The following is a 16,732-nucleotide window of genomic DNA, read 5'->3' as shown; positions in this document are numbered from 1 at the left end:
TTAAAAAATTAACTATCCCCTTCTTTCCATTCACACTACTAGTGTTATAATTTAAGTATTTATTTTCTCCCCTCTGGATCAATGTTTTCAAATGCAGATTGCTTCAAACCAGTTTCTCATTTTTTAAATGTAGAAAAACAGATATACCAAAGTGCATGCACACATTAAGGGCATACTGTTGAAGCACACACAATTGAACTGTTTATTGAGTTAGTGATGTCCATGTACATCTTATTGTGGGCTGCAGTAAAAAAAAAAAAAAAAAAAAAAAACTGAGAAACACTGCTGCACTACTGCAAACTAATATTACTCGAACATTAAATTTCCTGATCACAGCTCAACAAGAGTAAAAGGAAAAAAAAATTAAATTGGGTGAGAATGAGGCCTTATCAGTTTTGTTCACCGCTGTCCCCCTTGAACCTGAAATAATACTTGCCGTGTAACAGCACAACAAATATCTCTGAATGATATATCCAGTCTCAACTTAACTTTCCAAAAGTATTAATCTTACAATACTCCTCCTCATTGCCATTTCCAGAGTCCCTTAGATTTTTCCTTTCTGAGCCTTGACAAAAGCTGTTCCCTCAGACTAATAAAAGTCCTCCCTTTTTCAACTCACCAAACCAGTCGATTCCTTTTCACTACATTACACTTTATTATAAAATCATATGATAGGCACAAAGGACACAAGTATAAAATGAAACATAACATAAAGTGAATAGGCAATATATAAAAAATACATTTATCATACCTTTCACTTTTAGTATAATTATGACGTACATTAAGTATTTCAGTGACAATTATGCCATCTTAAAATTTAAAAGGTCTTTTGGAGGATGACTTCAATTACTAACACTTAATTTAAAATGGGACATTTGGGCCGGGCACGGTGGCTCATGCCTGTCATCTCAGCACTTTGCGAGGCCGAGGCAGGCAGATCACCTGAAGTCAGGAGTTCTAGACCAGCCTGGCTAACATGGTGAAACCCCGTTTCTACTAAAAATACAAAAAATTAGGCGTGGTGGCGCGCATCTGTAATCCCAGCTACTGGGGAGGCTGAGGCAGAAGAATGACTTGAACCCGGGAGGCGGAGGTTGCGGTGAGCCAATAGCGCCATTGCACTCCAGCTTGGGCAACAAGAGTGAAATGCCATCTTTTGACCTAATACCTTTTTTTTTTTTCTCTGTATGCCTCTTATTCCTGTAGAGGTACTTAAAAATTATACCATTGACTATTCTTTTTCATAAACACAGAAATATATAAAAATCTGAAGTCATCACTAAAGACTGAAAGGAGTTTTGGGTAGAGCAAAACAAGTAGCTTTGCAATACACAAATCTCATCCACAAGGCAATCTGGAGATTTGGGATGTAAGAAGAAAAGAGACTATCATAACCACTGGTTTTGGCAGCTGTTTTTAGGGGCTAAGTAGTCACACGCCGACTTTTTAAAGTCTCTACATATTAAACACTATGTTCCAGAAACTAGATTTTGTATATGTATTTACATAAACGTCTACATCAATCTTCGGCTTTTTGGAAAACGTACCATTTGGCTGGAACTATACTACCTTCTTCCTCCTTTGGCTATTTTTAATTTTTTTTGAAGTCCTATCTTCCATGTAGATTTGTTAAAACATACCACAGAAAACAGCACATACAATTTTTATCATTTGACTTTTAAACATCTTCTTTTTCAATTATAAGATAAGCAAGGAAAAATATTCTGAGACTTTACACAAATAGTGTCTCATACCACCTATGAGCCATCTATGCTCAACCCCTACTTCAAAGTTCACAATCTAAGTACTAGTCCTCTTTAACACAACTCCTTTCCATCACTTTATCCCTACTAGAGAGTGAACAGTGGAAAGTTCCAACTTTTGCAACTCTAGAATGAGGTTATAAATCTAGAGGGAGGAGGAAAACCTGACAGTAGACGCTTGTTCTTTTCACTCCATTCAAGCTCCCATACAGCCTAAAACACTTAAGTTTCAACATGAGCTTCATACGTCCCTGTCCAAAACTTGCTTTCTCAAGCCTCACGCTTTCCAGCTGTAGCAAAGTTTATTTCTGAACAGATTAAATCAGTTGCTAAATAATCTGAAGTCCTCAAACAGAAGGCCATATGAGTATCAAACGAAAAAAACAACATTTGAATCAGCATAAATTTACATGGTATTATGGCATCATTACTAATACACTGAGCAGTATTATTTATTAACTTCAAGTATTAATTAACTTAAAGATGTGATTTTGGAGAAAAACACCAGTGGTGGTCTCTGATTACCAAAGTTAAACATTCTTAAGCACAATCCCTTAAAAAATCCTACCAGGATCAATGATGTGTTTTTTCTGTTTTAAAGTATCCTGCCAAAAGCTGTGGGTGCTGTGACTTAGGGTCGCAAAAGTGTTGCTTATGTAGTCAGAAGACAGAACGTGCCGTACAAGGCGCTCACATGCCTTAGTAATAGAACGTATATTATCTTCCCAATCCTCTGGCGGCTGCAAATGTGCTCCTTCCACTTCCAGCCACCCCAGCTGTGTTCCAGCTCCGGGAGAAGCAAGGGCTTTAGAATTACCCCCAAATATCTTCCTAAATCCAGGCGAAGGAGGCCCACACTTCTCCACCCTACCTAACGCACCCCTCAAGTGAAACGTTTGGTCTAAGAAAAAAATACCTTGCACCGCTCCACCCAACAGGTGGGAAGGAGAAAGGAATGGACAGCTGGGCGCTGAATCCGAGCCAGGCCTCAAACAGGGCGGGAGAGGGAGGCCGCGGCCAGAGCGCGGCCTGAAACCCGGCAGGCCCCTTTCAGTACCAAGTACCACCCTCTGCCCCAGCTAATTTCAAGGAGCCCGCCCCAGCAGACCTTATGATGGATGCCACTTGATGCCATGAGCCGAAGCCTGTGACGACCTAGCCGAAGATGGCACTTCACCGCCTCCGTCCCCACAGCCACCACAGCAGCCGCCACCCGCGCCACGGCCGCCTGGTCCAGGGCACGATGCGCATGCGTCAGTGTCCCTGGAGGCGAAAAAGTCACGTGGGTTCGCAGCGCGCAGGCCTGGCCCTCCCAGGGATCCTCGCTGCCCGTGCGGCCCCAGCCCCGCCCCCGCAGCCCCGCCCCGCCCCGCCGCGAGCGAGGGCGGGGACCGCTGCGCCTACCTGCTTTTCCCTCCATAGGGACTTCCCAAAGGAAAGGAGGGCGTTTAGGGGCTTTCACACGCCTGATCTTAAACACAGCGCCCTGACCCCTCCCCTCCAAAAACGGCAAAATGTCATTTTTGGGGGCAAATCTAAGGTTTTCCCTACAATTGTTCAAGCTTTCACACTAAAACATTTACCTAAAAACGGGCAGAAATTCAGCCTTAAACCCACAAATCTCACGATGGTATGGACCCTGGGCCCACTCAGGTTTCCTGAAAACTAAACAATTCTGGAGTTAGGGGTTTGGAGAACGGGCTATTGTTAAAGAAAAAAGTATTTAGTGACACTTGTTAAAGCACAAAAAGAGGGCTTTATTCAGGACCATCGCAACAGGTATAGGGACCACTGACTGCAATGGAGACTTGCAGTGGGGAAAGAGATATTGGGCTCAACTCCTCATACAGCATGGGCAAGTGGAGATTTATAGCCAAGGAGCGGTGGTAAGTGAATGTATAATTACTAAGAGGAAACATCAGGGTAAGGGGGATTTTGGCTAAACCCACCTAATAGGATTTTTGCTGAAGACAGGCCAAGATAATGAGGCATCACCTGGGGGATGGTGGAGACTGAAGAACCTGATCAGATATTGAGGATGATCAGCTATCAAGGATGGGGGTTTATTGCTAATCTGACTTAGCAAAGCTCTTTGTTTAAACTGGATTTTACAAAGAAAGTGTACAGAAGAGCCTAGCAGAAGATTCAGAAACCTGACTAAAGTTGGCCAAGCAAAAAAAAAAATCTTTGTATCTAAAGGGATATGTTATCCTCTGGACAAATTGAGGGGGGCTGTGCGTTAACAATCTTAGCAGTCCTCTTCAGTTGTACCACCATCTCCACTTTAATGAAAAAAAAATTTCTTTCAAATCTGGCCTCTCTCCCTTTAAGATTCTGTTACATTTGTGCCCCCGCATTCACCCGTCACTTACCATGTAATCTGTTGTTCCAGGTGCATTAGTATTACTATTGGGCTCCAAGTTCCTCATCTGAAATCTGTCTCCTCTGGAAATACTTATTTACAAGACGACGTTTCTTGTCACAACGCAGGTTAATCATAAATCCTCTCACCCGCACCTTTCCTTCGAAATACCAAATTCAGTCTTTTTTCCTACCTTTTACTTGCATCACACTGCACCTAGTAGTAGCTTTCCCTTTCCATTTGCCTCTTCTACTTTCCAAGCTAACTTTTTTGGATTCTCTGACAGTGTGGCCATGTTTTTTGTTTGTTTGTTTCACAGGTTTAAACAGCAGCTTTTAAATGTTTACTATGGGAAGAATAGTCAAGGGAGTGGTGCGTTGGGAAGACAGACCAGAGTTTGCTGCTGGCACTGTTACGCAGGGACTGTTTGGCATGACCTTCACTCCTATTCTGGTTCTTTGGTCTTTCTAAGGTGGCCTCAATTTCTTTATCAGTAAATAAGATTATCTCTGAGATGTCATTCACTCAAATAGCCATTTTATAAAAATCTACTTGCATCTTCAACTTCATTCACTGTGGATTCATTGTTTTACTTTATCTAGTTTTTACATTTTACCTTTCAAGCCGGTGCTATTGCTCTCACTCCCCTGCTTAAAAACCTCCACTGGTTTCCTCCTCCACTTTTTTTTTTTTTTAAGAAATCCTAAACTTTTAGAATGGAAAATACAGTGTTTTCATAATCATGCCAGCCTTCTCACTGTTTCTGCCTCCCCGTAACTCCACAGAACCTACTGTTCCCACAGCCCTTTTATGTGTGGAAACCTTTAAGTGGGCTCTTCTCTTTGCCTAAAATGTGATCCCCGCTGGCAGAAACATACATTATCTTAAAAACTGATTTAGCCGGCAGGGCGTGGTGGCTCATGCCTGTAATCCCAGCGCACTTTGGGAGGCCGAGGCGGGGAGATCATGAGGTCAGGAGTTCGAGACCAGCATGACCAACATGGTGAAACCCCATCTCTACTAAAAATACAAAAATTAGCTGGGTGTGGTGGCGCACGCCTGTAATCCCAGCTACTCAGGAGGCTGAGGGAGGAGAATCAATTGAACCCGGGAGGCAGAGGTTGCAGTGAGCCAAGATGGTGCCACTGCACTCCAGCCTGGGAGACAGAGTGAGACTCCATCTCAAAACAAAAAACAAACAAACAAAAAAATTGATTTACCCTTAGTTGACTTTTTAAAAATTGTGTATCATAATTATAAACTTTGGGAAGAGAAAAGATATTATACCAAATAATGTAGTTTAGAGGGTAGTGGTGTGTCCGGAATTGGTGGGTTCTTGGTCTCACTGACTTCAAGAATGAAGCCGCGGACCCTCGCGGTGAGTGTTGCAGCTCTTAAGGTGGCGCATCTGGACTTGTTCATTCCTCCCGGTGGGCCCGTGGTCTCGCTGGCTTCAGGAGTGAGGCTGCACACCTTTGCGGTGAGCATTACAGCTCATAAAAGCAGTGTGGACCCAAAGAGTGAGCAGTAGCGAGATTTATTGCAAAGAGCAAAAGAACAAAGCTTCCACAGTGTGGAAGGGGACCCAATCAGGTTGCCACTACTGGCCCAGGCGACCTGCTTTTATTCTCTTATCTGGCCACACCCACATCCTGCTGATTGGTAGAGCCAAGTGGTCTGTTTTGACAGGGCGCTGATTGGTGTGTTTACAATCCCTGAGCTAGACACAAAGGTTCTCCACCTCCCCACTAGATTAGCGAGATACAGAGTGTGGACACAAAGGTTCTCCAAGTCCCCACCAGAGTAGCTAGATACAGAGTGTCGACTGGTGCATTCACAAACCCTGAGTTAGACACAGGGTGCTGATTGGTGTGTTTACAAACCTTGAGCTAGATACAGAGTGCCGATTGGTGTATTTACAATCCCTGAGCTAGACATAAAGGTTCTCCAAGGCCCCACCAGAGTAGCTAGATACAGAGTGTCGATTGGTGCATTCACAAACCCTGAGCTAGACACAGAGTGCTGATTGGTGTATTTACAATCCCTGAGCTAGACATAAAGGTTCTCCACGTTCTCACCAGACTCAGGAGCCCAGCTGGCTTCACCCAGTGGATCCCGCTCTGGGGCTGCAGGTGGAGCTGCCCGCCAGTCCCGCACCCTGCGCCCGCACTCCTCAGCCGTCGGGTGGTCGATGGGACTGGGCGCCGTGGAGCAGGGGGCGTCGCTCATCGGGGAGGCTCGGCCGCACAGGAGCCCAGGAAGGGGGTGGGAGGCTCAGGCATGGCGGGCTGCAGGTCCCGAGCCCTGCCCTGAGGGAAGGCAGCTAAGGCCCGGCGAGAAATCGAGCGCAGCGCGGGTGGGCTGGCACTGCTGGGGAACCCAGTACACCCTCCGCAGCCGCTGGCCCAGGTGCTAAGCCCCTCATTGCCCGGGGCCGGCAGGGCCGGGCGGCTGCTCCAAGTGCGGGGCCCGCCAAGCCCACGCCCACCCGGAACTCCAGCTGGCCCGCAAGCGCCGGGCGCAGCCCCGCTTCCCGCTGGCGCCTCTCCCTCTACACCTCCCTGCAAGCTGAGAGAGCGGGCTCTGGCCTTGGCCAGTCCAGAAAGGGGCTCCCACAGTGCAGCGGTGGGCTGAAGGGCTCCTCAAGTGCCGCCAAAGTGGGAGCCCAGGCAGAGGAGGCGCCGAGAGCGAGCGAGGGCTGTGAGGACTGCCAGCACGCTGTCACCTCTCAGTGGGTTCTAAAAAACAATATTTAAAGTCATGTGATCTCAGAAACAGAACAAAGAAGTCAGACAAATGGGAAATGATATTATTTATTAATGCAGTTCTTCCATTTGCCCCTCCAGATCAACAGATCATCCACCCTGCTCCATTATTTGGAGATTGACCCTTATAGACCGTATCAATAGGTTCTCTTGCTTCTTGGTTTCTGGTTGAGTATGGCCAAGAGAAAGTCCTGGCAGAGTGGAATTGAGGAGTGAAGTCAGGGTATTTATTCCTCCAGCTCCCTCCATGTGGGTGATCTCAGCTCTGATGAAGGTAACCCTCTCAATATAACTTCATTCTAGGTTCCAGGTTTCCCTAAGCCATGCCTTTATAAATACTCCCTTATTAACCACTTCCCAAATTATGCCGATTTTGATTTGCTGTCTATTTCCTTCTGGGTCCTGATTGATATAAGAGCAAAATGTATCTTGTGATACCCAGTGTTAATCACAATTTCTGAGCTGTTCAGTATGATTCCTGTTTATTCTCTTCAAAACGTTAACATGCCATGAAAAAGTGCGTAAAATACTTTGTGGATCATTTAATTTACAGAATATATTGCTCTAGGGAATGAACTTTGTTTACATTATAAATAATCCATCACTAAATAAATTGTGGTGACTCTTCTGTTGGAAACATTGAGACTCCTGTATTTAGTGTTTCTCCTTACTGGTAAAGCAAATAAAGTTAAAACTGTAGCTCCAGGAGATTTAAATCCAAACACAACATGAAGCTTGTTTCCTCTTTACTACTTGATCTTTCAAATTTAGTTCAAATGGTATTAATATCTCCTCAATTCAGTCTTCCTGAGAGTTATCATTGTTACTCCTGTTTCCAGATAACCTTAAAGAAGAGCGCCATAGTAATACCACTCTGCATATTCCTCTTATTCCCTCAGAGACTTATGGCTACTTATTAGGGTAACTTCACACCAGGAAACAGAAAACATGCTGGCTTCTTGGAATTTATTAAACATTGGACCTGAATTCATACCAATTCCTGGGGCATAGAATGCCACTGTGTTTCATCACACAGAGTGGGGCTTATGGAATATGGCAGATATTGTAGGTCAGCTTAGAAATATCCATGCCCACTATCTTCTCTATTATCTTCCTGTACTATTGAGACTGGGAAATGAAATACTCAATTTCCTAGCCTCCTTTGAACCTAAGGGTGGCCAATGAGATGTAGGTAGAAGTACACAGGAAGGGCCTTCTTTCCTAAATAAAAAAGCGAAGCCTCACTAGAGAAATACCTGTGCTTGTTATCCATTTTACTTTTTTTTTCTGTCTGAAGCACAATTATGATATTTGGAGAGGAAGCTGCCGTCTTATAACCAGCTCTGATATCATCAAGCCATTGGCATAATGCTTAGCCAGTGCTTTTACACTTCTTGTAGTATGAGACAAATAACATACCAATCGATTTAAGCTACTGTTAGTTCGGTTTGCTATTCAGTCAAAAGCATTCCAACTGATACAACAGCCTTAGAAGCTATAATAAAACTTACGGAACCTTTCTTATCAAATATCTCTTATGAAAATATGAAACAAAGGGCAACACAATTCCTTGAGGGAATCATAGAGATGAGTGCCTCAAAGTCTTGATCAAGTGTTCATCAGTGGATGAACGAATAAAGAAAATGCCGTATATAGACACTGAAATACTAGTCTTAAAAAAGGAAATCCCATCATTTGCAACAACATGAATAAACCTGGAGGACATTATGTTAAGTGAAATAAGCCAGGCACAGAAAGAAAAATAATACATGATCTCACTTACATGTGGAATCTAAGAAAGTTGAACTCCAAGAAGTAGAAAATAGGATGGTGGTTTGCAGGAGCTGGCAGGCTTGGGGTGGGGAAGTGGAAAAAAGGATGGGTAAAGGGTCCAAAGTTTCATTTAGAAAGGAAGAATTATGTCCGGGCAAGGTGGATCATGCCTGTAATCTCAGCAGTTTTGGTAGGCTGAGGTGGGAGGATCCCTTGAGCCCAAGGGTTCAAGTCCAACCTGAGCAACATAGCAAGATCCCATCTCTAAGACTATTTTTAAAAATAAAAAAAAGAAGCCCAGGCGTGGTACCTCACGCCCCTAATCTCAGCAATTTGGGAGGCTGAGTTGGGCAGATCACCTGAGGTCAGGAGTTCGAGACCAGCCTGGCCAACGTGGTGAAACCCCATCTCTACTAAAAATACAAAAAGTTAGCCAGGTGTGGTGGCACTTGCCTGTAGTCCCAGCTACTTGGGAGGCTGAGGCAAGAGAATCGCTTGAACTCAGAGGCAGAGGTTGCAGTGAGCCGAGATTGCACCACTGCACTCCAGCCTGGGTGACAGAGTGAGACTCTGTCTCAAAAAATAATTTAAAAATAAAATAAAGAGGAAAAATAAAATAAAGGTTTTCAGAACCTACTGTATAACAAGATGACTATAGTTTATAATAATGTGTATTTGAAAATTGCTATGAGAGTGGATTTTAATGTGATCACCACAAAAAAAAAGTGAGGTCTGTAAGGTGATGGATATGTTAATTAACTTTATGATCCACAATGTATAAAAACATTAAGTTGTACCTATAAATATACACAATAAAATAATTACTTTTTGCTCATGCCAGTTGGGTCTTCCTTCTGTTGGGAATGTTACCTTTATATAGCATTTGAGGTTTACAAATGCTTTTTTTTTTTTTGAGACGGAGTCTCGCTTGTCACCCAGGCTGCAGTGCAATGGCGCGGTCTTGGCTCACTGCAACCTCCACCTCCTGGGTTCAAGCAATTCTCCTGCCTCAGTCTCCCAAGTAGCTGGGATTACAGGTGTCCGCCACCATACCTGGCTAATTTTTGTATTTTTAGTAGAGATGCAGTTTCACCATGTTGCCCAGGCTGGTTTCAAACTCCTGAACTCAGGTGATCTGCCTGCCTTGGCCTCCCAAAGCGTTGGGATTACAGGCATGAGCCACCGTGCCCGGCCCTACAAATGCTTTCTTATACATAATCCTTTTTAAATTTTGGACTTCACAATAATCCCAGGATGTATGTAAGGTTTAGCAGGTAATTATAAAACTGGGTTTCCAAATTCATGCTTTCTGAATCAAAGTCTTATGCTTTTTATCTGAATAATACTTGCCTCCCTCGGTCATCTCCCTTTGAGTCACATCACTGTGTACCTCCCTTAGCACTTTTGTGATGTTCACTGCTCTCTTCTTTGCTATATATTTTTTCCTCTCCAAATTACTTTTCAGATTCTCTTCAGATTCTCTTCACTTATTGTAATTTAAATTTTACTATAAGCAATATGTCTTGTTCATTTCTGAAAAAATAGAAATTACAGAAGAGTACATTGAAAAAAATTAAAATAACTTCACTGCCCACAGATTACCACCATTAAGATGTTGGTATATATATACTACTACTTCTGTTTTCTATGTGCACATATATTAATGGAGATACTGTACTTATTTTGTAGTCACATTTTTCCTTTAACATGTATTTGGCATCATTTTTAATGACTATATGATATGCATTCCATTGGGTAAATACATCATTTAACATTTTTTGTTGTTGCATTGGTGGGTGATGTTAGACTTTTATCATTACCATTGCTAGTAAACGACATTCCTTTATTCCAAGTAAATGCGTTTGTTTATTCGGGACTTCAGCTTTTCTTTAGTTATTTCAATCAGTGATCAGTCTGTTTCTTTCTTGACCTCTGGGTTGATAATGGTTCTCAATAAGAGTGCTAGACTTCTGAGTGCTCAATTATCAATAAGTTACTAAAATACAGAAACTCTTTAGGCTTGAGACTCTTTTGTTACATTAATGGCTATTTTCTTTATAATAAAAGGTAGCTCACATATTATGTAAAATAAAGTTGCCACATTATTAATGATTATATTTACTGTATTTTTTTCTCCCTAGACTGATCAGAATATTGGACTTTTTTTCAGTGCAAAATTCAAACTAAGGAATTAGGCTTATACATGAAGTAATGGTCTTCTTTATCCTTTAAAATGTAAAATCTACCTTCAATATATCTAACAATCTATTGATGCAAATTTAGCTAGCACAAGTGCAATGATACAAAGGCAGAAGTCATAATTAATAAAACTTAAAATCTGTAACTATTGTATCAATGATGCATATCAAGTAAGGTTGAAGCAAAATGTAATGATTTCAGAGTTTACAACTGAGATCAAATGAGTCTAACAGAGGCCTATTTTTCTATGACCTGAGCTAAGAATATTTTTTTACATTTTTTAAGTGTAAAAAGTAGGCCAGGCACAGTGGCTCACGCCTGTAATCCCAGCACTTTGGGAGGCCGAGGTGGGCAGATCACCTGAGGTCAGGAGTTTGAGACCAGCCTGGACAACATGGCGAAACCCCGTCTCTACTAAAAGCACAAAAATTAGCTGGGCATGGTGACGGGCGCCTTTAATCCCAGCTACTCAGGAGGCTGAGGCAGGAGAATTGCCTGAACCTGGGAGGGGGAGGTTAAAGTGAGCCGAGATTGCGCCATTGCAGTCCAACCTGGGTGTCAAGAGCAAGACTCCATCTCAAAATAGATACATAAATAAAATAAGGGCTTACAAATCCAGAAATATTTACTCTATGGCCCTATACATAAAGTACACCAAACTAGAGGACTGTAATAAAATACACTTAGAAGAAAATATAAGGTATTTTAAAAGTATATAATTATATAAAAGTTTATATAAATAGAAAAAGTAGCCAATTCTTTACTCTTCTTTTAGCTTAGCTTGAAATAGAAGCAACCCCCTTACCCTTTTTTTTTTTTCTCAGAAGCTAAGGATAAATTTTTCTTTTTTTTTTTTTTGGAGGTGGAGTTTTGCTCTTGTACCCCAGGCTGGAGTACAATGGTGCAGTCTCAGCTCACCACAACCGCTGCCTCCCGGTTTCAAGCGATTCTCCTGCCTCAGCCTCCGAGTAGCTGGGATTACAGGCATGCGCCACCATGCCCGGCTAATTTTTCTATTTTTAGTAGAGACGGGGTTTCACCATATTGGCCAGGCTGGTCTCAAACTCCTGACCTCGTGATCTGCCCACCTCAGCCTCCTAAAGTGCTGGGATTACAGGCTTGAGCCACCACGCCTGGCCAGGATAATTTTTTTTAAATCACAATTTTAAAAACAGCCAAATACATTAGAAAACTGGTCAGTGACTCAGAAGTACAAAAGAATGAACATAGAATTATAGAATTTTAGAACAGGATAGGACCTTTAAAATCTTCTAGTCTAGCTCTTACATTTTAGACATGAGGAAACTGAGGCCCAGACCTGGTAAGTGACTTGTCCGAGGTCAGACAGCTAATTTCCTACAAAGTTAGAATGATAACCCAGGTCTATTTGTAGGTCAATAGTGATAGGTCAGTATCATAATAAGTAGATCAAGTGAAAGTGATAGGTCGATACTACTGTGTATATATATATATATATTTTTTCCATTTTAACATGTATGGAAGTTGGAAAAATAGGACACCTCTCACACATCTAAAGAAATAAATCCTTTTATTTTATAACATTCCTTTTCTTTTTAAAGATGCATACAGTACTTGTAAGCCCATGAATTCTGAAAAAAGCTATAGAAGACCTGGCACTATTTTTGAGAATTACAAAACTGGGCAGCAGAATAACACCTTTATAAAGGTCAAAACATAAAGAAATAAAATTTAGTGTTTGCACACAAAAATAGGGGGGTTACATTCAACACGTTTTTTAAACGTGCATTTAAAATGTTTAATGTTTTCTAAAACTTTGGTTGTCATGCTTTATTATAACTTGTTAAATTTCACAATTATGTAGATAATTGAACCCAAAAGGTAAGCAAATATATGACATTAACACAGCAGCAAAAGCAAGCTAATACTGCACAATCATATTAGTGGACTGATTCAGAAATACATGTTTTTCACAAATAATATACAAACTTAGTTTCTGATAACATAGTTCAATGACTTCCACGTTATAAAATAAGGCTGAGAAATGAGACATACCAGAACATGATTACATAATAAAATGTGTATTTTTAATTACAATTCTAATTGTACATATAGGGCAACAAATTGTAGTTTCTATAGAATAGTGCAAATGAGCAGGACTTTTCTCAAAAATATTAAAATTGAATTCATCCCATGTGACTCAGATTTCATGAATTATTCATGAATATTTTAGGTTTTTATGTGATGAATATAAGTGGTAAGGTTGATATAGGACAGATGTGTACTCATAGGCTGCAAATAAAAATAGCCATTGACTTAATTTGCTGGATGTGAAGTGCAGGCACTGATAACGTAACTTTTAGAAAGTTCCATTTGTCATCATGTAAACACTTTTGTTCATCATACAGTATTTTATGAAAGATTCATAATTCATTTAAAATTGTCATATCGAGTAATTCCTCCAAACTCTTTTTGATATGTGGTGGTTGAGATGCAGCCTGATTTAACAGATTCTGACCCATCTGTGCAAAGAGTGCTTTTGATAATTTAGCTGTGGCTGTTCGTATATTTCCTCCAGCTCCAGGCAGAGAGCCACTATTTGTCATATTTCCTAAGAGATGCCATAAAACAACCAACACTTTCTGCTCTGTGGCATGCGGCTTCCTTTGATAAAGTTCCATAACAATATCTGAAACATAAAAATATAAAAAACAGTGAGGGTTTTTTCTTAATAAATAAGCCCAAGCTCTGCTAAATAAAAAGCAACTAAAATATACTAAGCTTCTTCCTTATGTAATTTGTCCTAAAAAGTTAGGCTTCTTAAAAGAAGCAATGTAAGAAACCTTTCTCTCAAAGATTGGGATCTTCATATATGGTATTAGAACCCCATATAGAACAATTAGTTCATGTAAAAGTGGAAAGGAGAGAAAATGAACCCAAATTCATCTCGATGTTTTCCAAATGTAGTGAAACAAAAATGTACACAGTTTTAACCCATGGACCTTTTATCAAACATGACTTTGAAATACCAGTTTTCTGTAAGAACCAAAATTTGATTTTAATGTCTTTTTACTTTTCCCGTATTATTTCTACTAATGTAACCAAGTACCCTATTTTTAAGGGCTTTTTTTCTTCTCCTTTTATGGCCCTTTGTATTCACGTTTTAGTAATGAAATAATAAATTTTGCTTTCCTTCTTTCTACTAGATACTCCTTTGCATTGCTAGCCTATCTAATTATGTTTGCTTAGAAGTTCCAGAGACTGGGCTGGGTGCAGTGGCTCACGCCTGAAATTCTAGCACTTTGAGAGGCCGAGGTGGGTGGATCACTTGAGGTCAGAAGTTCAAGACCAGCCTGGCCAACATGGTGAAGCCCCATCTCTACTAAAAATTAAAAAACTAGCCAGGCGTGATAGCAGGCACCTGTAGTCCCAGCTACTCAGGAGGCTGAGGCAGGAATCACTTGAACCCAGGAGGCGGAGGTTGCAATTAGCCGATATTGCGCCACTGCACTCCAGCCTAGGCAACAGAGCGAGACTCTGTCTCAAACATTAAAAAAAAAAAAAGTTCCAGAGACTCCGTCTTGAGACAATTCAGATATCTATGGAATTCTCTCTAACCAGGAGATTACTTCAAGGCTGTGGTGCTAATTTACAACCCAGTCCGGCCTGAGACAGCACTGGACCATTCACCATATGGGGCAATAACTCAAGATAAGTCATAGGAACGAATCATGTAGAACTGTACTGCCTGGCCCACTGCATGTCCTCTATGCAAACCTGCTCCTTCTTAAACCCTAGCATTTTGCCTGAGAATTTTGAAGCAGTTTTGTTAAGGCAGGAGCCTGAACCACCTGCCAACTGCTAACTTTGGAAAATAAAGTCACTTTCCTTCCACTGCACCTCATCCTTGTTACTCAATTTTCCAAGTGGTGACTGGCTGAACCTGCACTGCATTTGGCTACACTAATAGGGGACTGAACATTTACTGGAAAAAAAAGGATAAAATTCTTTTGACAATAATGTATGGGGTAAAAGTCTTAAAAGGTTCTCTTGTGGATCATTACACAATTTATTTCTACTTTGTGGGTAGCTATATTAAGTTGGTAGCTATCCTAAAATTAAATTGAAACAGTTTATCAGTTTATCCTTAGTTAATAAAATATTTCTTTAGAAATTACAAAGTATTTACCAGCAAGCTTTTCCGTCATATCCTGTTTTGCTTTTCCATTTAAAAACTGAGCTTTTGTGCAAAATGGCTGTAGAAGTAAGTAATTGTCTAAACAAAAAGAACACAGAGACACATGTTTAAAGAGTAATGAGCTCTTAGTTACTTTCCATTACATAGCATTGAAAAGAAAAAAAAATCACTTCTAGGATGCAAATGTATAACACTTTAAAAATCTACATAATCACTATTTAAAATTTTCTATAAAACCTTGCATGGTGGCTAGCACCTGTAATTCCAGCTACTTGGGAGGCTGAGGTGAGAGGATCATTTGAGCCCAGGAGTCTGAGGCTGCAGTGAGCTATGATTGTGCCACTGCACCCCAACCTGGGTGAGAGTGACACTCTGTCTCTAAAAACCAACAAACCAAACAAAATCTTAACAGAGTAATATTCTTAAAGCAAATGAGAACTAAAAATACCTCACACCGTTTTAAAGGAGCTATCATGTGGTATTTAAAAAAAAAAAAAAAAAAAAACTGCCTGAATCTCCTAGGCATCTTATTTCAAATGATAACATAGTTTTATCAAAAAACAGAAAAAGCAGCCGGGTGTGGTGGCTCATGCTTGTAATCCCAGAACTTTGGGAGGCCGAGGTGGGCAGATCACAAGGTCAGGAGTTTGAGACCATCCTGGCCAGCACAGTGAAATCCTGTCTCTACTAAAAATACAAAAATTAGCTGGGCGTGGTGGTGCGTGCCTGTAATCCCAGCTACTTGGGAGGCTGAGGCAGGAGAATCGCTTGAACCAGGGAGTCAGAAGTTGCAGTGAGCTGAGATCATGCCATTGCACTCCAGCCTGGTGACAGAGTGAGACTCCGTCTCAAAACAACAACAACAACAACAACAACAAAAACAGAAAAAGGGAAGCAGTTTTTACATTTACTGAATTTTTTTCTTAAGTTTTAATTTTGAAATAATAATAGAAACAGAGAAATTTACAAAGATTATATACAGGTCCTATGTACCTTCCACCCAAAGGTTTCATCTTAAATAACTACAATTGACCCTTGGACAACACAGGGATTAGGGGAGCCAACCTCTGTACAATTGAAAATTCGTGTTTAACTTTTCACACTCCCCAAACTTAACTACTACTAACTTACTGTTGATCAGAAACCTTACCAATAACATAAACTGTCAATGAACACATATTTTGGATGTTATATGTATTATATACTGTATTCTTACAAAAAAGTAAGCTAGAGAAAAGAAAATATTAGGAGAGAGAAGAAAAATAAATTTACAGTATTGTATTTGTCAATAATGCAAATTTATGTCATCCGTTTACAAGATTAGTCATCTGTCTGAAATGGTGAGCAACCACAGCTGCAGACCTCAAGCTACTCAGATATCAAGCAATTCAAATTTATCATGTCATGACTTTCCCCTGCTTATTGGGAGCACTTCCAGCATCACTAGTGGCACTTCATATAGGTCTGATGGTGTCACTCAAGGTTTATGGTATTATAGTAAACCTGATGAAAAATACTTAAGAACCATCCATTTGCATATGTTGAACCATCCTTGCATCCCTGGGATAAATTCCACGTGGACATGACAAATAATCTTTTTTTTCTTTTTTTTGAGATGGAGTCTCGCTCTGTCATCCAGGCTGAAGTGCAGTGGCGTGATCTTGGTTCACTGCAAGCTCCACCTCCCGGGTTC

At 40.9% G+C, this 16,732-nt stretch overlaps 2 protein-coding genes and 1 long non-coding RNA gene across 17 annotated transcripts in view; 1 reads left to right on the top strand and 2 right to left on the bottom strand.

Annotated features, from left to right (window-relative positions):
• Positions 1–3,094, bottom strand: part of PRPF39 (pre-mRNA processing factor 39) — a 31,474-nt gene extending 28,380 nt beyond the window's left edge. The window contains exon 1 of one of the 9 annotated variants that reach the window (XM_063792895.1): positions 2,872–3,094. The gene's annotated coding sequence lies outside the window, so the exon portion shown is untranslated. The remainder of the gene's footprint in view (positions 1–2,871) is intronic. The other 8 variants (XM_001151081.6, XM_063792896.1, XM_063792893.1 and 5 more) reach the window with 8 other exon arrangements.
• LOC107968309 (uncharacterized) lies at positions 3,095–4,693 on the top strand. The gene is made up of 3 exons (XR_001709407.2): positions 3,095–3,649; positions 4,156–4,253; positions 4,445–4,693. It is a non-coding gene; the product is annotated as an uncharacterized LOC107968309 (long non-coding RNA).
• Positions 4,694–12,394: 7,701 nt separating this feature from the next.
• Positions 12,395–16,732, bottom strand: part of TOGARAM1 (TOG array regulator of axonemal microtubules 1) — a 112,329-nt gene continuing 107,991 nt past the window's right edge. For 6 of the 7 annotated variants that reach the window (XR_010150936.1, XM_009427747.5, XM_016926029.4 and 3 more), the window contains 2 exons: positions 15,031–15,117; positions 12,395–13,530 (listed from right to left, as the gene is read on the bottom strand). Coding sequence is in view for 6 of the 7 variants with exons in the window: in XM_009427747.5 (XP_009426022.4) it covers positions 13,265–13,530; positions 15,031–15,117 (353 nt within the window). In the remaining variant the exon portion in view is untranslated. The remainder of the gene's footprint in view (positions 13,531–15,030; positions 15,118–16,732) is intronic. The other variant, XM_009427748.5, reaches the window with a different exon arrangement.

Source organism: Pan troglodytes, chromosome 15, assembly GCF_028858775.2.
Source record: "Pan troglodytes isolate AG18354 chromosome 15, NHGRI_mPanTro3-v2.0_pri, whole genome shotgun sequence".
Classification (NCBI taxonomy): Eukaryota; Metazoa; Chordata; class Mammalia; order Primates; family Hominidae; genus Pan; species Pan troglodytes.
This window is presented reverse-complemented; position numbering and strand designations above follow the sequence as displayed.